Raw genomic sequence first — 24,171 nt, forward strand, 5'->3', positions numbered from 1 at the left:
TTATAAATTTACATCTGAACATTTGATTCATTAGTTGGTACATTATCTTTTATTTAGAAAGTAGATTTCGAATTTTTTTCTCTCAATTATAAAAAAATTTAATGATAAATTTAGTTACTACATGTTTTTAATTTTCTTGGTAAATCTTTACTAGTTGAAACTAAAATAGATTGTTGTTGGTGCTCAAAATTGCGTTGAAACTTGGAGTTATGCTAGAAAATGCAACTTGTAAAGAAGGGGTGTTGGATGGGCGTAGGTGCAGGGGGATGAGCATGATAGTGGGGTGTGACAATGATGGTCAGAGGCATTGAGTCAATAAAACACATGATTTTGTCTGTGCTTTTGCTTTGTTGGAGGATTAGCTTGAGATTACGATCGAAGGGGTAAAATTGAGAAGAAACCCATTAACAAGCAGTTAATCACAGACAAGGTCTACTTAATAACAATTAAACATGACTATTAATTACTCTTAACACTTAAAAGTGGCCCAAGAAAATAATTAACCCTGAGGCTGGGAAGTCAACCGCATAGCTTGAAAAATTCAAGGGAAAAAAAAAAACACAAGGAAAAAGATGGAGAGAGAGAGAGAGAGAGAGAGAGAGCTTAGAGCAGTAAGAAGGGACAACATAGGGAAGGAAATGTCTGGGTGTTGTAGGGGACGATAGCAGCATTTGGTCTCTGAGAAACTTAACAACTCTTCAAAGTCTTCAAACCCCATGTTTTTTGTAACATTTTAGATCACTGTTTCTGCTGCTTTTTTCCTCATCGGCCACTTTCTCTCTCTCCCTACTTTTTCCGGCCTCTTTCGCCGGAATCCGTCAGCCTTGTGCCGATACTATTTTCTGACCCTGGAAATCAAGTTTTTATCTTTACTATTACGATTGTTTTGACTTGCTAAACGAGCTGATCTGAGCTGAGCTCACCAGCAACCCCTTGCTTGTCTTCTTCAAGCAAATCAGGGATGAAGAGCTGAAAAGTTTAGATTTTTGTTGTCTGAAAGTTGGAAGGGGGGGAAAACGCAATGAAGATGCCGGCAAACGGAGCAGGGGCTGCAGCTAACGTGGCGGCTCCAAGTGCTGCTGAAGGTCAGCTGTTTCTCTTTCCTTTTCTTTTTCACTATGTTAGTCTTAAAAAGCATTGAACGAACCGGTGGATCAGCTAACAATTGTTTTTTGTCCTATCCTCGTTATTGTTTACGCCGGTTTTGTCCCATTTTTCTCATCCCTCTCAATCAATCAATCACTAATTTTAAAGTTGCATGCTTTGCTCTATTTCTGCTTCTCTCTTTTCTATTGAACCAACATCTCTCGCTTAATAAATTTAAATTTTTTTTTGGTGTGAGATTTTCTCGTTTGTTCTTCTTTCCCGGAGAAACAATCAGCAAAGAGAGAAAAATGGGGGGAAGTGAGTTGTCTGACGGTTGCTTGACACTTGGTGATGCAGGTGGAGCACCGGAGAAGAAAAGCATCAACCCGGAGCTATGGCAGGCGTGTGCTGGGCCGCTGGTGAACTTGCCGGCGGCCGGGACCCATGTTGTCTACTTCCCTCAAGGCCACAGCGAACAGGTACATCAAACGAATGAACTCTTCTCTTCATTTTCTCTTTCCATTGATTGGTTTACTCAATAATTTACTGGAGTAGCAGATTCTTTGTTAACTTTTGTTTGTTTTTGTTTCTATTATCTTTTTTCTTTGAAAATGAAAATTCTAAAGATTGGTTTTATCCGGTGTTGTGGGTTTCATTATCATGTGAGTTTAGCCCTTGGTAGAATTTTCCTCGAGTAGTTGGGTGTCCAATCGCGTGGTGGGTGGTTGGGAAGAGAAGATAATGTTTTCGGCTAGTTTTTTCTTTTTCTTCGTAATATTAATTTTTGCAGCTGAAAAGACATTTTTGCGCTGGATTAGGATATGTTCAGCCAATGTAATAGAGTACTAGTAACATCAGAAATTCTTTTATGAAATGAAATAAATGGTTATGTTGCTGGTATATGCATTTTTAGAACTTAAAACCCAATATGCACTATCAAGTTGGTTTCGAAGGAATAGTATTAGTACTATTACTATCGTCATCATTATCAACACGACCGCCTACTTTGCATTTACAAATTACGACAGCTGTTCTTTTGCTTTCATTCTTCTATTTTTTCTTTGATTTGCCTCAATGATATTGTCAGCTGCAGTCTGTGAATTTCCCAAGTGTTGTGTTAATGGGATTTTAATAAGTGGTGGTCTTTTTAAAAATGAAGCAGGGAATGCAAGGTCATTATATTTGGATATATTCACATGATCATGAGAGGTGTTCTTTGTTTTGACCTTTCGGGTTCTATCTCGGTTATGCATGTATCCTGACTTAATGAAATTTCCAATCTCAGGTCGCAGCATCTATGAAGAAAGATGTGGATGCTCAAATCCCAAACTACCCAAATCTTCCCTCAAAGCTATTATGTCTCCTCCACAATGTCACGTTGCATGTATTGCTACCTAATTCTTTCTGCCTCTCAGTCCTTGCCTTTTTCAAAGACATTCATTGATAACCTTTTATTTATTTATTTTCCTTTTTTAGTGCTTTCTAATTTATTTTGCCAACTTTCTTTTGTTTGCTTTTGCAGGCAGACCCAGAGACAGATGAAGTCTATGCTCAGATGACCCTCCAACCCGTTTCTGCTGTAAGGAGCTTATCCCTAATGTCTAAGAGCATCTATATCTTGTTACAAAATTTTGAATATGCCATGGGATAGAATATGCCTTCTAAGAAAGCAACTGGAAGTGAAATAGCAGCATCAAACTAATCTAAATTTCTTGAAAATTATATAAGTGACCTCAGCATGGTTAAGTGGCTACCAGAACTGAACCTATTCACATTTTTATGCAGTTTGATAAAGAGGCTTTATTGAGGTCAGATCTTTCTCTTAAGGCAAATAAACCACAACCGGAATTCTTCTGTAAAACGTTGACAGCAAGTGACACAAGCACTCATGGAGGTTTTTCTGTTCCTCGCCGTGCTGCTGAAAAAATTTTCCCTCCTCTTGTAAGCAGTTTTACTTCACCTAGAAGGTTGGTTGTTTAAATTTCAGGAGCTTAATCTCTTTCCTGCTTCCTTTGACAGGATTTCTCAATGCAACCACCTGCTCAAGAACTTGTGGCAAGGGATCTGCATGACAATGTCTGGACCTTCCGTCATATCTATCGTGGTATGTTCATTTTGTGGCCTTGAACTTTCTCTAGAAGGATCTTTGAAGTTCTATTACAAAATTACTAATAATTCTTTCACTTGTGCTCAATAATACTTGATGTATCTGATTCCAAGCCCTGGTTTTTGATTTCAGGACAACCAAAACGTCACTTGCTTACAACAGGATGGAGTCTATTTGTTAGTGGAAAGAGACTTTTTGCTGGTGACTCAGTTTTATTCATTAGGTAATGGTAATGAAGTGATGTTCCTTTTGGGATCTGTATTTTGTACTGATTTTCACAATGTTTTATGTCTCTTATACTTACAGAAGCCTTGTCACATTGTGTGTGTAATTATTATTGTTTTTCTGCACTCGTCATACAGAAAACATAGGCAATTTGGCAATTTGATTACTCTTATGATGTTTAAAATTTGTGAACAGAGATGAAAAGCAGCAGCTTCTCTTGGGCATAAGGCGGGCTAACAGGCAACCTACCAATCTATCATCATCGGTGTTGTCTAGTGATAGCATGCATATTGGCATCCTTGCTGCAGCTGCTCATGCAGCAGCAAACAATAGCCCCTTTACTGTGTTCTATAATCCAAGGTTCATAAAATTCCTTTTCTGACTTTTAAATAAGTTGATCAACAGTAAAACAGTTGATTACTTTATATGGTAAGAAATTTTCTTTTCTGTAAAGTATTCATTCTAAAATAATCTTTGTTTGTTTAGGGCTAGTCCATCTGAATTTGTAATTCCTTTAGCGAAGTACTACAAAGCTGTGTACAACAATCAAATATCACCTGGTATGCGCTTTCGAATGATGTTTGAAACTGAAGAGTCAGGAACAAGAAGGTAGCTGCATTTCAAGTCTTTGTTCATTTTTGAATATTGATTAATATATCCGAAGTACCAAAATATTGGGTTATAAAAGTAGATGTTAATTATGGCTCTGCTGTTGTGAGACTCAAACAGAATGACTAAAAATTTGGAAGGTACAGATGGTTTAGCACTTAAATTGCTGTGTGCCTTATAGAACTTAGCAATTATACACCTGAATTCAGTGTGACATGAGCATTAAGAAGTTGAATTGCTTTCTTGGATCAGAACATTTGATTTGGCTATTACCATGAATATTGGTGGAAAATAAAATAATCTTTCTTCCCTTCAGGTATATGGGTACAATTACAGGAGTCAGTGATCTTGATCCTGTAAGATGGAAAAACTCACAATGGCGTAATTTGCAGGTAGCAATGCTGGCTTCTTTTTAATTTTTGTTTTAAATTAAATTATAGCAATATGAGAAGTTTCTTGTCAACGATGTAGACGTCTTTTAACCAGCTCATTCTATTAAATAGGTTGGTTGGGATGAGTCAACTGCTGGGGAAAGACGTAATCGAGTCTCTATTTGGGAGATTGAACCAGTAACAGCTCCATTTTTCATTTGTCCCCCTCCATTCTTCAGATCAAAGCGACCTAGACAACCTGGAATTCCAGGTAGCAGATCCTATGTACTATGTAGCCTCTATTATTGCCTAATAATTTTCTGTTTTCTGCATGAAAAGTGCCTTAGTTGTCATGTAGACAGTTTGTTTCTCTGCAGTAACCTTTTTGTTTGTATGCCATTTTGTCTTATGGAACACACTAGGCCTGCCATAGAGTTGCAATGAATGGGAATAAATGGCATCTTCTGAATGCTATTATGCAATGAGTACATTGAGTGATGTGAGGCAGGTTTTAGGGTTGAATTCCCACTTTTTTTCTATGTTGATTGATATTTTTGATTTTAATCTATTTGGTCTATTCAATAGCAAATTGTGTCAATGTGCTATGCTGATGATTGAATTCTTAAACATTCTTGTCCTTCACGGATTGACATGGTTTAACCATTTGCCTATCAATTCCCCAGATGATGAATCCTCTGACTTAGATAATCTATTCAAGAGGTCAATGCCTTGGCTTGGTGATGATATATGCATGAAGGAATCCCAGGCTCCAGGACTTAGCTTGGTCCAGTGGATGAATATGCAGCAAAACTCTATGCTGGCAAACTCAATGCAGCCAAATTTCATGCAGTCTCTGTCTGGGTCTGTTATGCAAAACTTTGCCGGAGCAGATCTTTCCCGCCAAATGGGTTTGTCAGCACCACAAATGCCCCAGCCCAACAACTTGCAGTTCAATACTCAGAGGCTACCGCAGCAGGTACAGCAGCTTGATCAGCTTCCAAAATTACCATCCACAATGAACCCATTGGGATCTATTATGCAGCCACAACAGCTGAGTGACATGACTCAGCAATCAAGGCAAAATTTGATTGCTCAGACTCTTCCCTCTAGTCAAGTTCAGGCTCAAGTTCTGCAGCCTCAAACCCTTGTCCAAAGTAACAATATCCTTCATCAGCAACAATCATCTATTCAAACACATCAACTCCCTAGAAGTCTTCCACAAAACCTGCAGCAGCAGCAGCAGCAACAGCAACAGCAACATCTTATGGGCCCAAATCAACAGCAAAATGTAATGCAATGTCCGCTGCCTGATCCAGTTAACCAGCATTTACAAATGCCTGACAACCAAATTCAGTTTCAGCTGTTGCAGAAACTTCAGCAGCAACAGCAGTCACTTTTGGCACAGCAGTCAGTGCTGCAGCAGCCTGCCCAACTTGCCCAAACACAAGAACAACAAAGGCAAGTGTTAGATGCGTCTCAGAGCTTCTCTAGGTCTGTGACAACTAGCCAAGTATTAGAGTTGCCTCCAATGACACCTATTTTGCCACCTCAGTCTAATGTTGTCTCCCAGCAGACGTCAAAACATAACAGCCATGCAAATGTTCGGTTCGATCAGCCACCTTTGCAGTCAAAGCTTCAGCAACAGCAACATGGAATGCTGCCTGAAATTCCTGGTCATGTGGGTCACTCTCCAGCCCCAACAGCGAATCATCTCTTCACAGCTGTTAGCAGTGTAATGACAGGTGCTGCTGTAGCTGCACAGTCTGTGGTCACTGATGACAATCCATCTTGTTCGACTTCACCATCAACAAACTGTCCAAATGTTCTTCAACCAATGATAAACAGCAGGGTCCATAGAAGTACAGGATTAGGGGAAGACATGGCTCAGTCTGCTGCCACGGTCTTGAATCCTAATGCCTTGGAAACCATGTCCTCTAATGCAAATTTAATAAAAGAACTTCAGCAGAAGTCTGACGTCAAACCCTCGTTTAATATCTCCAAGAGTCAAAATCAAGGCCTTTTTGCCCCACAAACCTACATCAATGGTGCTACTGCACAGGCAGATTATTTGGACACATCGTCTTCTACAACTTCAGTCTGCCTTTCTCATAATGATGTCAATTTGCAGCAAAACAACTCATTGACTTACAATCCTCAAACATTGTTGTTGAGAGACACAAGTCAAGATGGGGAAGATCAGGCAGATCCTAGGAATAATAGTTCATATGGCCCCAATATGGATGGCCAAATTGGGATGCCCATGAATTCTGACTCTTTGTTGACCAAGGGCATGATGGGGCTGGGGAAAGATTTTTCAAATAACCTCTCTTCAGGAGGAATGCTCACTAGCTATGAAAACCCCAAAGATGCTCAGCAAGAGCTTTCATCCTCAATGGTGTCCCAGTCATTTGGAGTTCCAGATATGACATTTAACTCCATTGATTCCACTATTAATGATAGCAGCTTTTTAAACCGGGGTGCATGGGCCCCACCACCACAATTTCAGAGAATGCGAACATATACCAAGGTTTGTTGTTCTGAACTTAACAATCATATTGAGTGAATCTCTTTAGCTGCGATCCCTACACCTTTTTTACCCTAATCCACATAAAGTGTGTTTGCACTCACCACATGCACACAGGGCAAATCCTTTTTCTTTCATCTCATGGTCAAGGGTTCTAATTTACCTATTTACCTTTTTAAGGTGTACAAACGCGGAGCTGTTGGGAGATCAATTGATATAACCCGTTATTCAGGTTATGATGAGCTCAAACAAGATCTGGCTCGTAGGTTTGGCATAGAAGGGCAGCTGGAGGACCGGGGGAGAATAGGCTGGAAACTAGTCTATGTGGATCATGAGAAAGATGTTCTACTAGTAGGAGATGACCCTTGGGAGTAAGTGCTTTTATCTCATCTTGAGCTCTTCCCATCTCTTGTTTTCATTGTTTGTCCCAAGAGCAAGATCTGAGCCATAGGAGATAAAAAACATTTGTAACATTCGGGAATTGTTGGATCCTGTGATTTTCAATGTTGTTAGTCCTTGTCTTAACAGTTTTTATGTCTGTTCCATTTCAGGGAGTTTGTCAACTGTGTCCGATGCATCAAGATCCTCTCTCCTCAGGAAGTCCAGCAGATGAGTTTGGATGGAGATTTTGGGAACTCTGTCCTTCCTAATCAAGCCTGTAGCAGCTCTGACAATGGGAACACATAAACTAGTCTAGCAACAAGCTAATGATTTTCAGTTGTTGTGGGCTTCTACTGTTTGTAGTATTCTGTTCATAGCTCTCCAAATATTGGTTGTTTCTTTTTCCTTTGATAATTTGCCAGTTTGCGGAAGGAGAAAAAGTCAAGAGAATCATCCTTCTGCAGTAAGATAGCTGTGATAATTTTGGCAGACGTGATGCTAGAAAAGAACAGATAGAAGCAAAAGTGAAGGAAACTGTCAGCCGGATAGATCAAGCCTCTCCACTCTGAAAGTTTGGAAGAGACAGTTAGGCTTTTTGAAAAATCCAATTTGATATATGCTTTAAACTGGCTAATAGATTGATTCTGTTGTTAAAGTGAATTTCCAGTTTATTCTCTTTTGAATTGGCATTTGATATTTTCCTCAGGTGCACTTCTAGTCTTTTGTAGAAAGGAAAATCATGTATTGTATGTTTTAGTTTCAGAGTGTATAAAATTTGTAGATTTGCTCTTCAATTGTCAAATGGGAAAAAGTGTGCTCTCAATTTCATTGTGGGATTCTGCTGGCTTGGATGAATCAAGGAAGGTGGGAGTATCATGATTTCTGGAATATGAACAATGGAAAGAAATGAATATAGGTATCTCACCTACAAAAAACAAAAAAAGTAATTTGCAGATGAGTTTTTGCATATCTACAATTAGAGGAAACAATTGATTTTATGCAAAGCAATGCTGTATTATCTTGTTTTTTTAATGTAAGTCTTTTATTTTGATATGTTATATTTGAAAACAAGAAATAATTTGTAAAATACATACTTTTTTTAAAAAAAATTATAAAAATATAACTTAAAAGAACAACTAAAAAAAAGTATTTAAAAGGAAAAAGTTTTTATTGAAATATGTGTTTACAGATGAAGTGACGGGCTTATTTATTGGCAAATAACTCCTTATTTAGATAGAATTTACAATATAAAGATAATACTAAGGGATTAGATGTATTAAATCTTAATATTGATCCAATCTAATTTGCATCAAATTCTAGATATAGATAATATAAATGGATATTCATAACACTTCCTTTTGAATGTCCATTGTATTAAGAATATGCTTTGTTAAAACCTTACAAAGAAAAAATCTCATGAAAAAAAAATCTTAGTGAAGGAAAAAGAGTATATAATTCTTTTCAAAAATATGCTTTTGAAATATTGTCTTATTAAAAACCTTATCAAGAAAAACCTAGTGGGAAAAATCTTGATAAAGGAAAAGATTACAATGTGTATTTTACTCCCCATAATGATTGCATTATTTAAGATCTTTAAAACGACGCATTTCGATCTTTTGTTTCAACTTTTCAAATGTTGCAGTAAGGAGGGTTTTAATGAACAAATATGCCAGATTGTCACTTGAATAAATATATTGAACACTAATATGAAATATGTTTTGTTATATCGCCTTTAATGTATCATTCCTTTAACTATGCTATGCAAGCAGTATTATTTTCATATAACGTTGTTGGAACTTCTTTCTTGGTTGACAAGTCACACGTTTCTCAAATATATTGAGTTATAAATCTTGACTAAACACATTTACAACTTGCTTCATGAATTGTTAAAATTTCTGCATGGTTAGAAAAAATAATAACTATAATTTGTTTTACAAAATACCATGAAATAGTTATACCTCCATATGTGTATAAGTAACTTGTCTAGGATCGAGTTTTGTGTGGATCAGATAAATATCCTGCATCTGCATAACCAATTAATTCTGATTTTAATGCATTTGAATAATATAATCTCATATCCATTGTTCCTCGAAGATATCAAAGTATATGTTTAATTTCATTCCAATATCTTTTAGTTGGAGAAGAACTATATCTTGTTAATAAGTTCATAGCAAATGATATATCAAGTCGTATATTACTAGTAAGATACATCAATGCTCCAATTGCACTAAGGTATGGTACTTCAGAACCAATAAGTTCTTCATTATCCTCACGAGGTTAAAAAAGGATCTTTTTTCACATCTAGTGACTTTAAAATCATTAGTAAACTTAATAGATGTGCTTTGTCCATACAAAATCATTTTAGCATTTTTACTATACTATTAGATTGATGAACAAAAATTTCATTTGTCAAATGTTCAATCTGAAAACCTAAACAAAACTTTATTTTCCAAGGTCTTTTATCAAAAATTCTTTCCTCAAGTAATCCACGGCTTTTGATAGCTCTTCAAGAGTTCCAATAATGTTTAGGTCATCAACATAAATAGCAATTATCATAAATTTGGATCCGAATCTTTTTATAAAAACACATGGGCATATAAGATCATTTTTATAACTTTCTTTCAATAAATATTTACTAAGGCGATTGTACCACGTGTGTTTGGATTGTTTTAATCCATATAAAGGTTTATTTAATTTGATCGAATAAATATATTGGGAATTCAAGTTTTGTGCTTTAGGCAACTTAAATCCTTTAGGGATTTTCATATAGATATCATTATCAAGTGTGGTATATAAATAGGCTGTAACTACATCCATTAGATGCATTTCAAGCTTTTCATGTATTACCAAACTAATTAAATATTAAAATTTAATTGCATTCACCACAAGAGAATATGTCTCTTCATAATCAATACCAAGTTTTTTGGTAAAATCTTGTGCGACAAGCCGTGCTTTATATCTTGTAATCTCATATTTCTCATTTCGTTTCCGCACAAATATCCATTTATACCCCACTAGTTTTACACCATTTGGTGTACAAATTATAGATCCAAAAACTTTACGTTTTACAAGTAAATTCAATTCCACTTTGATTGCGTCCTTCCACATTGGCTAATCATTTCCAAGTAAATTCAACAGATGTAGGTTTAAGATCTTTATTTTCTTTCATAATATTGAGCGCTACATTATATACAAAAATATCATCGATGTTTATTTCATTCCGGTTCCATCTTTTTCCTGTCATGACATAATTTATTGAGATACTTTTATTTTCACTAATTTTAGGTACTTGTATTTCTTCTGAAATTATGTCAAGGGTCTCTTTTGGATTTTTGTTTCTTTTTATTGACCATTTTAAATATTTACTCTTTTTCTTTTTTGAGGATATTTATTTTTGAAACTGATTGATCTCTCACGCTTTTGGCATGTTTAAACTCATTAGCAATAGTAGATTGTCCTACATCAATTCTGATTGGAGCATTTACAACTGGTATATGAACTTTAGTTCCTCCCTTTAGGTCAGTAAATGCGCCTGGTGACTTATTTGCTATATTTTGCAAATAAATTATCTTTTGAACTTCTTGTTCATATTGATATGTGCGAGGATTAAAACTAGATAATGATAATGTATTCCAAGATATTTCCTTTTCCAACTGCTTATTTTCTCCCCTTTGTTGGCTCCATTAGTTTTTGATGATAATAAAACATTTTCATTTATTTGTGTCTAATACTTTTACTTGAGTGTGCAGGGAATTAATATATGAAATTAATTTATTAACTCTTCAAAGAGTATTTTTGAAAGAAAGAGGGATAAAATCAACAAGATGCAACTGAATAACAAGGAGGAAGCTTATTGGTGAAACAAAAAAGAATGTTGGTTGATCAAAGTTTCAAATTGGAGAAATGACAGGCTGAAGAGTTTGAGAAACAGAACCAATTTAGTCGACTAAGTCAGTCGACTAAGTGCTCTCTGCCAGAATCTGTAAACGAGAAACAGAACCAACTTAGTCAACCAAGTTAGTCGACTAAGAGCTCTCTATCTGCAATTTGAACCAGAGTACTACAAGATAGATTAACGGCTATAACTCATCCTTAACTGTTTCCAACGGATATAAACTGCCAAACTGCCATCAGAGTTGCATCTCCAAGTATAAAAGGGTTTTTCAACAATGAGAAACTAGTTTTCAAGAATCCTTGAATGAGATTTAAGCTATAGAAAGTAAAAAAACCAGAAAAGCTTCACTGCACTTGTCTGCACTTAAACTCCTACTCTTTGCATTTGTATTTTGCTCTCAATCTTGTACCAATCAGATCAACCCGTGATCATAGGTACTTTCTTTTACTACTTCTTTTGTATTCTTAGAGAGAGGAAGTCACTCTAAGGGGTTATTCAAGCTTGGGATAGCTTGATTGTTGTAGGTTGTGGTTGAGTCTTGAAAAACCACTTTGGGTTTTAGTTTAGCCCGTTAAAAACTAGTGTAAAAGGTTTTGGCTAAGCCTGATAAAAGCCATTGTAAAAGCTTGGTGGAAGCTTGTGAATTTCACCGGTTGTTAGTGAATTTGTGGGAAAATCCTTGGTTGGATAATCAAGGTAGTAGATGTAGGTCTTGGACCGAACCACTCTAAACTGCTGTGCATTTATACTCTGTTTTTGTTTTCTTAAGTTCTGAAAATTAGTTTCCAATCTTGTCAAGAGCTAAATTGTGCTATTCACCCCCCCTCTAGCACATATTATAAGGATCAACACCCTTAATGTTGGAAAAATTGTTTCATCAAAATGATAATCAGTAAACCTTATAGTGAATAAATCTCCTATTGAAGGTTCTAGATATTTAATTATAGATGGAGATTCATATCCAACATATATTCCTAACCTTCTTTAAGGATCCATATTTGTGCATTATGGTCGAGCAATTGGAACATATATCGCATATTCAAAAAATTTTAGATGAGAAATATTTGGTTCCTGACTATAAACCAATTGTATAGGGGAGAATTTATGATAACTCGTTGGCCAGATGAGTACAAGTGCTACTACATGCAGAATGGCATGCTTTCAAGTAGAAATTGGGAGCTTAGATTACATAAGTAATGGCTTTGTAATTAGTTTGAGACGTTTAATAAATGATTCTGCTAGACCGTTTTATGTGTGAACATCAGTAATAGATTGGTCAACATTTATTTCAATTGACAGGCAATATTCATTAAAAGCTCGAGACGTAAATTTACTAGCATTGTCAAGATGAATTGTCTTGATTGCATGATCAAAAAAATGTGCTCGCAAATGAATTATTTGTACAAGTAATCTTGCAATTGCCAAATTGTGAGTTGATAATAAGCATACATGTGACCATCTTGTTGATGCATCGATTAAAACTATAACATATCTAAATGGTCCACATGATGAATGTATGGGTCCACATATATTACCCTGAATATGTTAAAAAAATGTAGGGGATTCAGTCCTAACTTTAGCTGGTGATGGTCTTATAGTTAATTTACCTTGAGAGCATGCAGTACATGAGAATTCATTAGATTGAAAAATCTTTTGGATTTTCAATGGATGACTTGTTCGTCCCAAAGAGAGTGTTGGGGGGGGGGGGTGAATAGCATTTTTGAAATAACATGAAAATTCTTTCCAAGTTAAGAGCTAATTGAGAGAATTTGATAATGGAAGTTTAAAGCTTGTTGAAGGTGTGATTTAAGAGTTAAGAATAAAGGAAAATAAGGGAAAGTAGACAAAGCACAATGATTTATAGTGGTTTAGTTGCCTTAACCTACAACCACTACCTTGATTTCTCAATTAAGGATTTTCAAACCAATTCACTAAAATCAATGAAATTCCCAAGCTTCCACCAAGTTTTTACAAAAGCTTTTCACAAACTCAGTGACAACCTTTAACAATGGTTTTTTTTTTAGATTAACCAAAACTCAAAACTAATTCTTAGGATAAGTTAGAACCTACAACAACAACCAAGCTAACCCAAGCTTGAACATCCTTTTAGAGTGTCTATCACACTCTAAGTAAATAAGAAATAAAGAAAAGATGAAGTATAATTGATAACCTAGCTGATTTAAGATGTACAAAGTTAAATTTAAACACTCTTTCAAAGGATGGGACTGAAATACAAGTGTAAAGAGAAGGTTTTTGATTTTATAAGCTCAAAATCACTTTGGATGGCTTCTCTTTATGATTTTTGACTGTTGAAAAGGTTTTAAATACTTGAAAAATCACTTATGGCCATTAGAGACAAAAACTAGCCGCTTCTAGCTATTATTTTGTCTTTTTGTCCTTATATTCAAATGTGCAAATAGTGCTTCATTAACTGGTTAAAGACAGACTTTAACCGATTAAATATTCTCTGACTTGCACACTGTTTCTCTGTGTTAACCAATTAACGACAGTTTTGACTGATTAATAACTTTTTGTTTTCAAGCACTATTTTTGGCCAATCTCATTTCAACAGATTAATACTCCTTTTAACTGATTAAAGCTTTTCTCCATTCATCCTTAACTGATCTAAATGAACTCTAACCAATTAAGAATTCCTAAACTTTAAAACTCTTGGTTTGGTGCCTTGGACGATCATCAATATTTTGAATCTAAACTTTAGCGCTTCTTGACACTTTAACTTTGACTTTTAACTAGTTAACTCCTTTCCTTTGATCAATTAAAAGGCTTCTGTTTTGCATCCAGCATCCACTTAACTAATTAAACCTTGTGTTAACTAGTTAAGACCTTTTCATCTATCCCTAGTGTAGAGCTCAGAATTGCTTAATTGATTAAGGATTTATGTTAATCGGTTAAGACTAATCTATCTTCATTAAAGCTCTTTCTTCTTTTCTTGTTTAACCACTTAACTCATCTTGTAATTGAACATCCATCTTGACTTGCTTTCAAATACCAAATATATTAATGAATTTAAGCATTCTTTTGCACACTCAAATAATATAATTAGATACCAATTAATGAAAATGTTTTGTTATCATCAAAAACACATGGAGTCAACATTCTTTCTCTATTATTTTTTATGATGATAAAACATTCCTAGATTAAGAGTGCAATGTTAATGTTCAATATGAATGCTTCAAATCTTTATGCATAATGAGTTGCTCCCTTTTAGATAATGCATCTAGTTTTCTTTAAAGATTTGCAATAAAATATTTATAATATCCATAGTATCTAAGCAAGATATATGGAATATCCATAATAACTAACACATAATATTCAACAAAATCATAACTAAGCATCACAGACATAAATTAAACATGAAGACTTATCAAACTCTATTTAACTGAGTCTTCCTTCTCTTTTCTTTTTGCCATCATTAAAAAAGATATTCAAAACTCCTTTTAAATGAGTGCATCTAGATTTTCCTTTAATCTTTAAATCAGACTTTAATGAATGGGAATAATAAGCACTCATACATCTAAGTCATACAAGCTTATAGATATAATTCAATAACTTTAAGAGTTAAGCTTGTAATTATGTAAGAACAAATGTATGGGAGTTAAATCATTTCAACAACTTGCCAAAGATCACTCAAATAATGTTCAAGCAAATATGATAATTTTGTTATAATCAAAACTATAATAATTTAAAGTTAACATGACCATGAGTTTTTAATAATTTTTCGCATTATTATTGATCCGGGGTGGCTTAACTGGTCATGCAAAACATTAAAATTCTCAATAAACTTCTAACTTACTATAGCATAAGTTTCAATCATTTTAATTTTTGTGTAGTACATTCTAAAGGACAAAACAAGTAATTTTTCCAATAAAAACTTTTTACCTAAGATAATAGATGTAATATAAAAGTATTTGTTGGTCCTTATAATATGTGCTAGAAGGGGGTGAATAGCACAATTTGGCTCTTGACAAGATTGGAAACTAATTTCTAGAACTTAAGAAAACAAAAATAGAGTATAAAATGCACAACAATTTAGAGTGGTTTGGTCCGAGACCTATATCCACTTCCTTGATTATCTAACCAAGGATTTTTCCACAAATTCACTAACAACCGGTGAAATTCACAAGCTTCCACCAAGCTTTTACAATGGCTTTTACCAAGCTCAATCACAACCTTTTACACTAGTTTTTTACAGGCTCAACTAAAACCCAAAGTGGTTTTCCAAGGCTCAACCACAACTTACAATAATCAAGCTATCCCAAGCTTGAACAACCCCTTAGAGTGACTTCCTCACTTTAAGAATACAAGAGAAGTAGTAAAAGAAAGTACCTATGATCACTGGTTGATCTGATTGGTACAAGATTGAGAGCAAAAGACAAATGCAAAGAATAGGCGTTTAAGTGTAGACAAGTGTAGTGAAGCTTTTCTGGTTTTTCTATTTTCTATAGCTCAAATCTCATTCAAGGCTTCTAAAAAACTTGTTTCTCATTGTTGGAAGACCCTTTTATACTTGGAGATGCAACTCTAATGGCAGTTTGACAGTTTGTGGCCATTGGAAACAGTTGAGGATGAGTTCTAGCCGTTAATCTGTCTTGTAGTGCTCTAGTTTAAATTGTAGACAGAGAGCTCTTAGTCGACTAACTTGGTTGACTAAGTTGATTCTGTTTCTGGTTTGTAGATTTTAGCAGAGGGCACTTAGTCGACTGACTTGGTTGACTAAGTTGGTTCTGTTTCTCAAACTCTTCAGCCTGTCATTTCTCTAATTTAAAATTTGGTCAACCAATGTTCTTCCTTGTTTCACCAACAAGCTTCCTCCTTGTTATTCAGTTACATCTTGTTGATTTTATCCCTTTTTTTCTTTCAAAAATACTCTTTGAAGAGTTAAGAAATTAATTTCATATATTAATTTTTTACACACTCAAATAGAGGTATTAGACACAAATAAATGAGAATGTTTTATTATCATCAAAAACTAATAGAGCCAACAATCTCTCCCTTTTTAATGATGACAAAACACTCCTTGATTAATAGCATAGTGTCATTTTAAATTATTTTTAGTTTTCTGCAAGAATTGAGGATTGCTCCCCCTAAGTATAAGCTCCCCCTTAGTGTGTGCATATTTTGCTTATTTTATTTCAGCCAGTTTTATTCTCATCATATAGAAAATGATATTGTATATTTAGATTATATATATATGTTCAGCAGCATGGAGTGATTTGCAGCATGTAAGTATTAGCAGATCATCTGTCACGACCCGAAACTTCCATCGAGGCCTTGACAACCGTCGCGAAGCCTCGACAGACATTCTTCCCCCGAATGCCCTTCGAGACCTCGCAAGGCTTTCGTACCAGTTTTTCCATTTCTCTCTCTTTTTTTCTTTTTTTTTTGAATAATAAAATAAAATAAAAATATTAATTAAAATAATCTATTTTAATGTAAAACAATATATATATATATTTTCGAAACATCAAAAATTAATTTTTTTGCACATAAAAACAAAATAAATTTATACATACTGTAATATAGAAAATTGGAGCATGCAATTTAAATTACAATGACACGTGGGCCCCCAAATAACTGAGAAGATTTAAGTCTATAACCTTGCTTTCTAGGATGCAACTCCGAAATTTACTTCTCGATGCAATTGATAGTTTATTGCCTATTCTGAGCTTGAAAAATGTATAGGAAGAAGGGGTGAGATTATAAAATTTCAGTGAGTAGACAGACATCATCAAAATAATCTAAAGCCGAGTAATAGGAGATAATTAAAATAATTCATCTCAACCCATATAAATAGTTGGATTTCATCCAATTACTCAACATGGCTTATGCACTTTTCAAAAACTTGGCCCTTGCCAAAAATCCATTCTCGGGGATACCCGGTGAAGGCATCTTACCGAGACCGCCAAGGTTGTTTATTGTCACACACACAAGCACATTTCACCTCTGACAACACAACCGTTCCTTGGCGTTGGTTGAGTCCCAGTTTCACATGGTGGCCAGCGTGAAGTGTACTCAAATCCTACCTCGGGAGTTATCCTACGCACCTCTCCAATCGAGGTAAACTCAATAATTGGGAATCGTGCCCCTCTAATTAGGCTGACCCACGGAACCCCCGTCACTACAGTGCCCACTTTATAATCCACAAACCAATAAAATCACAATAGTATGACATGGCTCACTTAACACATTCAAGGCAAATCAAAGTAGTTCACATATTCTTTAAATCATAAAAATAACCAGTCATACCCACATTTATCATAAGCCATTTAATGTAAAATCATGGATAAACAACACAATCATAGTATAGGTCTCCAATTACTCTATTTTTGAAATCATTATTAAATTTTCAAAAATTTTATAAAATTATTTTATAAAATCCCATTTTCCCATAAAACACAATAATTTTCCAATTAAACCATTTTTTCATAAAATCACACAATTAAATAAATCTACTCTAGATAATTAAGACGATAGTAAGTTTACTCACTGTACTAGGAGTAGATATACTCCTATTCTCGGTCCTCGGGTGTAGTCTTTTACCCGTATCAGATAGCTCACCACCTATCCACAATACATGACACAAAAAATTCAATAATTTGTGTCAAATCAATATATATTATTTCAGGCTCTTATCCATGCGTATGCACTAGATAGGGTGTGAAATGTTTGGACAATTGCTTAATCACAGTGTCCGACCTAACTCGCCTATACACGGTGTAAATTTCTAAAATCTCCAATTCAACTCCAATTCCATCCATTTCAATTTCAATTATCCAATTATATCCACAATACCTCAATGACTATGAATGTGGTCCAATTTATCAGTTCGGATCACAAATTACGCTTTTACCCCTAGTGGGTAAAAATTTCAATTTTTTTGCACCAAAAATTCCCATTTAATTTCCAACCTCATAATTCATCATTTTTCCATCTAATTCTCTTAAAATAAAGTCAACCTCATCCTCACACACCATTGGCTAGATTCGGCCTAGAGAAATTCATGGAGAAAATGAATATTTTTCTTGTTGTTTTACTCATAAACATGCTAAACTAACACTAAACACTAACATAGTTCAAAATCAAATTAATCTAACAACTTTCTCTCTCTAAACCCATATGATCAGATTTGAATCCATCATCAAAACACATAATTTAACCATGGAAAATAAGGAGAAATGCATGGAAATGATAAATCTTAAGCTAAGCTTGAAAAATCATACCTTTAAACACTTGATTCCTTGAAAAATCACACTTTTTCTTTGAATTTTCTCACTCTAGGGTTTGTTCTTATTTCTCTCTCTCTCCTGCTGGTTTTGGCTGACCCTCCCAATGAAGAATTCTGGAATTTTCAAGCCTTTTAATAGGCTTAATAAAATATTATTATTTTATTTACCTTTTGAATATTTTATTATTTTATTTTTTTCTAGCCATCTTTTTGACTTTCTTTTTCTACCACTCAATCCTCTTCACTTATCCATGTCTTCCATGAAATTTCTAGACTTTTCCAAAGTTTTGGTGGGGTAAATTTTTAAAAATTACACTTTTGCCCCCGTAAAGTGAAAAATTACATTTTTGCCCCAAAAACTGAAAAATTGCCCATAGACATATTTTTCATCCCTTATACTCATACCATTCTCCAATTTGTCAAATGTGATCTAAATTCTCTCAAAATCTCAAAATTTATCCGTGAGTGGAAAAATTACGATTTTGCCCCTAGATAGTGAAAATTTTGGTTTGACTCCAAATTGATCCTCAAACTCCGAATTACCATTTTGAGTCATCCCTGAACTGTGAAACTCTTAATTTCACCTTAAAATTCCTATTTGAACTAGTTCGAGGCTTAATCGACTCAATGGTACCATTAGGGGCAATATCGTCTTTTAACAATTTCTCGAACTTCCTAAATATACAAACATTCTATCGAGCATGTAAATGACGTAATAATTATTTTACAAAGCAGGGTTTGACAACACTACCCCCCTTAAAAAAAATTTTGTCCCCAAAATTTCACTTATCAAACTCCAAGAAAAGATAGGGGTATTAGCTTTTATCCAATGTTCAACATCTCATGTCATCTCCTTCGTTTGAGCATTCTTCCACAATCCTTTAACTATTGAGATGTTCTTTTCGTTGCTCTACCTACATCACTCATCATACATGAAATTTAAATCTTGAACCACTCAGGATCATTCTTCACTTTAGTTACCCATATTACTAATCCCTACACATGTGGGGTTGCACTTTCATTCTCATCAATGCCTCAAAGATTCATCTTTCATGTCTTATGCATTTCTGAACTCCAATTTCCACAATACATTAAGAAAATTCCATAGCGATATTTTACATAAACTCATTTATTATATTATTCTTAAAAGCTTTATTTACACTCTCAGAACTTAGTATTTACATCTCTTATCATTATCTTACATTTCCACCTAACTTTTCATTCACTTTCTCTAGGTTGGACTCGTGCTTCATCTTCCATTACCGTAAAAACTTTTGTTGACGCACGAGTCAGTGGTTTGGAAGGTGGGTATACTGGGGTGTTACTCTCCACATCAGGCCGAATAGCTACTCCCTGTCTCGGTTGTGCTCCAGAGGAATCTCTCATCTGCAAGTCCGTACGAGTTGATGAAGATAGAGCAGCTACAGTGGCCTGTCCTAACTGTGGACAATTAGTTCTAAAGTGACCCGTCTGGCCACAATGAAAACATCGCAAAGGCCCCCAACACACCCCGCCATGAAATCTTCCACATTCTCTACATCTATCAAAACCTCCGAAACTTTTTTCAGAAGTAGTCACTGCAGATCCGCTGAATCTCGGAGGCCTCTGCTGCATTTGTGAAAATGATGGTCGAGAGGATGTTACCGAAACAGAAGGAGCACTCCCTGAAACAAATGAGCCTTTGCTCCTCTTTAGTGGCTGACTGGAGGACATATTCGGATTTTTCCTTTTTGCCAACTCAGCTCGCATTCTCCTATTTTCATTTGCGAGCTTCTCAGCCCTTAAGGCCATTTGTACTACCTCTTTATGGGGCTCCCTACCTGTCACAGTCATTCGCTCTCTTATCTCATTGCGGAGCCCTTCCTCGAAATAATCGGCCTGATCCTGTTCAGTCCTCACTAAATCAGGCACATAAGACAACAGCTCGTTAAATTGAGTCTCATACTCTTCTACAGTTAAATTCCCCTGCTTCAGACTCAAAAATTCTCTCTTCTTCTCTTTTTGATGGAAATGGGTATAATATTGACTATCAAATTCCCTCAGAAAGTCTGACCAAGTTAGGAGAATAGTGGAACGGGACTTCACTGAATTCCACCATGTACGGGCTCTCTTCTCCAATAACCTCGTAGCCACTATCAGCTTCATCTCATCCTCCAATCTCATATCAGAGAGTGTCTCTGAAACCTGATTAATCCAATCCTTAGCTGCGGTGGCGTCCAACTCACCCACAAAGGACACGCAACCCAGTTGTCTAGCCTCCTTCAGCTTTTTAGAAATAGAGACATCATGTGCCAATGGAACTGAAGGAGTAACTGGTGGCACTACAGGTGGGACCTGACTAGTCTGAGCTTGACCAGCCATTGCGGTAAAGAAGGCTGCCATTGCCTGGATTACCTCAGAAGACACGGCAGGAATGCCAGTAGGTGGCGGAGGAATCTCTACCGGTTCAGCAGCAAGTGTTGCTCGAAAAGGAGACACAGTCGATTCCTCTCCTCTAAGGTCTGGCTGACCCTGCCTAAGACGACCTCTGCCCCTCCTAGCTGATCTAGTAGGGAGTGGGCGCTCACGTCGAGGAGGCATGGTAATCTAAAAAGGAAACGAGGCAAGTTTAAGTAATCTCAAACTCTACATACATGCAACTCTACCTAACCCAACTTAACTTAACCTAGTTTAACTCAACCCGGGGCCACACAGTGTCAGTGTGAATTCTTAAAATAACTATAAAAATCAAAAACTTTAAAACCATGCTTTGTTAACCAAAAGCTCTGATACCAATCGAATTGTCACGACCCGGAACTCCCATCGAGCCCGTGACAACCGCCGCGAAGCCTCGATAGACATTCTTCCCCCGAACGCCTTTCGAGACCTCGCAAGGCTTTTGTACCAGTTTTTCCATTCCTCTCTCTTTTTTTCCTTTTCTTTTTTTTTTGAATAATAAAATAAACTAAAAATATTAATTAAAATAATCTATTTTAATGTAAAAAAATATATATATATATGTATATTTTTGAAACATCAAAAAATTAATTTTCTGCACATAAAAACAAAATAAATTTATACATACTATAATATAGAAAACTAGAGTATGCAATTTAAATTACAATGACACGTGAGCCCCCAAATAACTGAGAAGGTTTAAGTCTATAACCTTGCTTTCTAGGATGCAACTCCGAAATTTACTTCTCGATGCAATTGACAGTCTACTGCCTATTCTGAGCCTGAAAAATGTATAGGAAGAAGGGGTGAGATTATAAAATCCCAGTGAGTAGACAAACATCATCAAAATAATCTAAAGCCGAGTAATAGGAGACAATTAAAATAATTCATCTCAACCCATATAAATAATTGGATTTCATCTAATTACTCAACATGGCTTATGCACTTTTCAAAAACTTGGCTCTTGCCAAAAATCCATTCTCGGGGATACCTCGCGAAAGCATCTTACCGAGACCGCCAAGGCTGTTTATTGTCACACACACAAACACATTTCACCTCTGACAACACAGCCGTTCCTTGGCGTTGGCTGAGTCCCAATTTCACGTGGTGGCCAGCGTGAAGTGTACTCAAATCCTACCTCGGGAGTTATCCTACGCGCCTCTCCAATCGAGGTAAGCTCAATAATTGGGAACCGTGCCCCTCTAATTAGGCTGGCCCACGGAACCCCCGTCACTGCAGTGCCCACTTTATAATCCACCAACCAATAAAATCACAATAGTATGACATGGCTCACTTAACACATTCAAGGCAAATCAAAGCAGTTCACATATTCTTTAAATCATAAAAATAACCAGTCATACCCACATTTATCATAAGCCATTTAATGTAAAATCATGGATAAACAACACAATCATAGTATAGGTCTCCAATTACTCTATTTTTGAAATCATTATTAAATTTTCAAAAATTTTATAAAATTATTTTATAAAATCTCATTTTCCCATAAAACACAATAATTTTCCAATTAAACCATTTTTTCATAAAATCACACAATTAAATAAATCTACTCTAGATAATTAAGACGATAGTAAGTTTACTCACTGTACTAGGAGTAGATATACTCTTATTCTCGGTCATCGGGTGTAGTCTTTTACCCGTATCAGATAGCTCACCACCTATCCACAATACATGACACAAAAAATTCAATAATTTGTGTCAAATCAATATATATTATTTCAGGCTCTTATCCATGCGTATGCACTAGATAGGGTGTGAAATGTTTGGACAATCGCTTAATCACAGTGTCCGACCTAACTCGCCTATACACGGTGTAAATTTCTAAAATCTCCAATTCAACTCCAATTCCATCCATTTCAATTTCAATTATCCAATTATATCCACAATACCTCAATGACTATGAATGTGGTCCAATTTATCAGTTCGGATCACAAATTACGCTTTTACCCCTAGTGGGTAAAAATTTCAATTTTTTTGCACCAAAAATTCCCATTTAATTTCCAACCTCATAATTCATCATTTTTCCATCTAATTCTCTTAAAATAAAGTCAACCTCATCCTCACACACCATTGGCTAGATTCGGCCTAGAGAAATTCATGGAGAAAATGAATATTTTTCTTGTTGTTTTACTCATAAACATGCTAAACTAACACTAAACACTAACATAGTTCAAAATCAAATTAATCTAACAACTTTCTCTCTCTAAACCCATATGATCAGATTTGAATCCATCATCAAAACACATAATTTAACCATGGAAAATAAGGAGAAATGCATGGAAATGATAAATCTTAAGCTAAGCTTGAAAAATCATACCTTTAAACACTTGATTCCTTGAAAAATCACACTTTTTCTTTGAATTTTCTCACTCTAGGGTTTGTTCTTATTTCTCTCTCTCTCCTGCTGGTTTTGGCTGACCCTCCAAATGAAGAATTCTGGAATTTTCAAGCCTTTTAATAGGCTTAATAAAATATTATTATTTTATTTACCTTTTGAATATTTTATTATTTTATTTTTTTCTAGCCATCTTTTTGACTTTCTTTTTCTACCACTCAATCCTCTTCACTTATCCATGTCTTCCATGAAATTTCTAGACTTTTTCAAAGTTTTGGTGGAGCAAATTTTTAAAAATTACACTTTTGCCCTCGTCAAGTTAAAAGTTACGTTTTTACCCCAAAAACTAAAAAATTGCCCATAGACATATTTTTCATCCCTTATACTCATACTATTCTCCAATTTGTCAAATGTGATCTAAATTCTCTCAAAATCTCAAAATTTGTCCGCGAGTGGAAAAATTACAATTTTACCCCTAGATAGTAAAAATTCCGATTTGACTCCGAATTGATCCTCAAACTCCGAATTACCATTTTGAGTCATCCCTGAACTGTGAAACTCTTAATTTCACCTTAAAATTCCTATTTGAACTAGTTTGAGGCTTAATCGACTCAATAGTACCATTAGGGGCAATATCATCTTTTAACGATTTCTCGAACTTCTTAAATATACAAACATTCTATTGAACATGTGAATGACATTATAATTATTTTAGAAAGTAGGGTTTGACATCATCATTAATATTTCAGCTTTAAATGTTGACAGATTTTAATCACTATTCCAGCAGCTGTCAATCAGCTTATTGATTCCATATTTTGTATACATTATTCATGTTTCAATTGATATGTTACATACACCATCTATATCTATTTTCAATCAGAAATTATTCACAATACCACAAAAAAAATCAATTATCAGCATATAATTCAATATCAATG

General features: G+C 35.2%; 2 protein-coding genes and 1 long non-coding RNA gene across 3 annotated transcripts; 1 reads left to right on the forward strand and 2 right to left on the reverse strand.

Annotated features, from left to right (window-relative positions):
* Nucleotides 568–8,131, forward strand: LOC18589484 (auxin response factor 19). The gene is made up of 14 exons (XM_007014469.2): nucleotides 568–1,085; nucleotides 1,444–1,565; nucleotides 2,372–2,470; nucleotides 2,609–2,665; nucleotides 2,872–3,027; nucleotides 3,106–3,190; nucleotides 3,326–3,416; nucleotides 3,614–3,778; nucleotides 3,905–4,027; nucleotides 4,344–4,419; nucleotides 4,531–4,669; nucleotides 5,082–6,925; nucleotides 7,103–7,293; nucleotides 7,474–8,131. The coding sequence occupies exons 1-14, from the start codon at nucleotides 1,022–1,024 to the stop codon at nucleotides 7,607–7,609; spliced, it is 3,348 nt and encodes a 1,115-aa protein (XP_007014531.2). The 5' UTR covers nucleotides 568–1,021; the 3' UTR covers nucleotides 7,610–8,131.
* On the reverse strand, nucleotides 19,476–21,626 carry LOC108663198. Its single transcript, XM_018126731.1, has 2 exons — nucleotides 21,593–21,626; nucleotides 19,476–21,030 (listed from the first exon to the last, which is right to left on the reverse strand). The coding sequence occupies exon 2, from the start codon at nucleotides 21,022–21,024 to the stop codon at nucleotides 19,663–19,665; it is 1,362 nt and encodes a 453-aa protein (XP_017982220.1). The 5' UTR covers nucleotides 21,025–21,030; nucleotides 21,593–21,626; the 3' UTR covers nucleotides 19,476–19,662.
* LOC108663199 lies at nucleotides 21,625–23,253 on the reverse strand. The gene is made up of 3 exons (XR_001929214.1): nucleotides 23,216–23,253; nucleotides 22,483–22,556; nucleotides 21,625–21,662 (listed from the first exon to the last, which is right to left on the reverse strand). It is a non-coding gene; the product is annotated as an uncharacterized LOC108663199 (long non-coding RNA).

Source organism: Theobroma cacao, chromosome 9 (assembly GCF_000208745.1).
Source record: "Theobroma cacao cultivar B97-61/B2 chromosome 9, Criollo_cocoa_genome_V2, whole genome shotgun sequence".
In the NCBI taxonomy this organism is placed as follows: Eukaryota; Viridiplantae; Streptophyta; class Magnoliopsida; order Malvales; family Malvaceae; genus Theobroma; species Theobroma cacao.

Coding starts and splice junctions, on each gene's coding strand:
- LOC18589484 (XM_007014469.2), top strand. CDS start 1,022: ATGAAGATGCCGGCAAACGGAGCAGGGGCTGCAGCTAACGTGGCGGCT. Junction 4,420..4,530: donor CACAATGGCGTAATTTGCAG/GTAGCAATGCTG, acceptor TCTATTAAATAG/GTTGGTTGGGATGAGTCAAC. Junction 6,926..7,102: donor GAATGCGAACATATACCAAG/GTTTGTTGTTCT, acceptor TACCTTTTTAAG/GTGTACAAACGCGGAGCTGT.
- LOC108663198 (XM_018126731.1), bottom strand. CDS start 21,024: ATGCCTCCTCGACGTGAGCGCCCACTCCCTACTAGATCAGCTAGGAGG.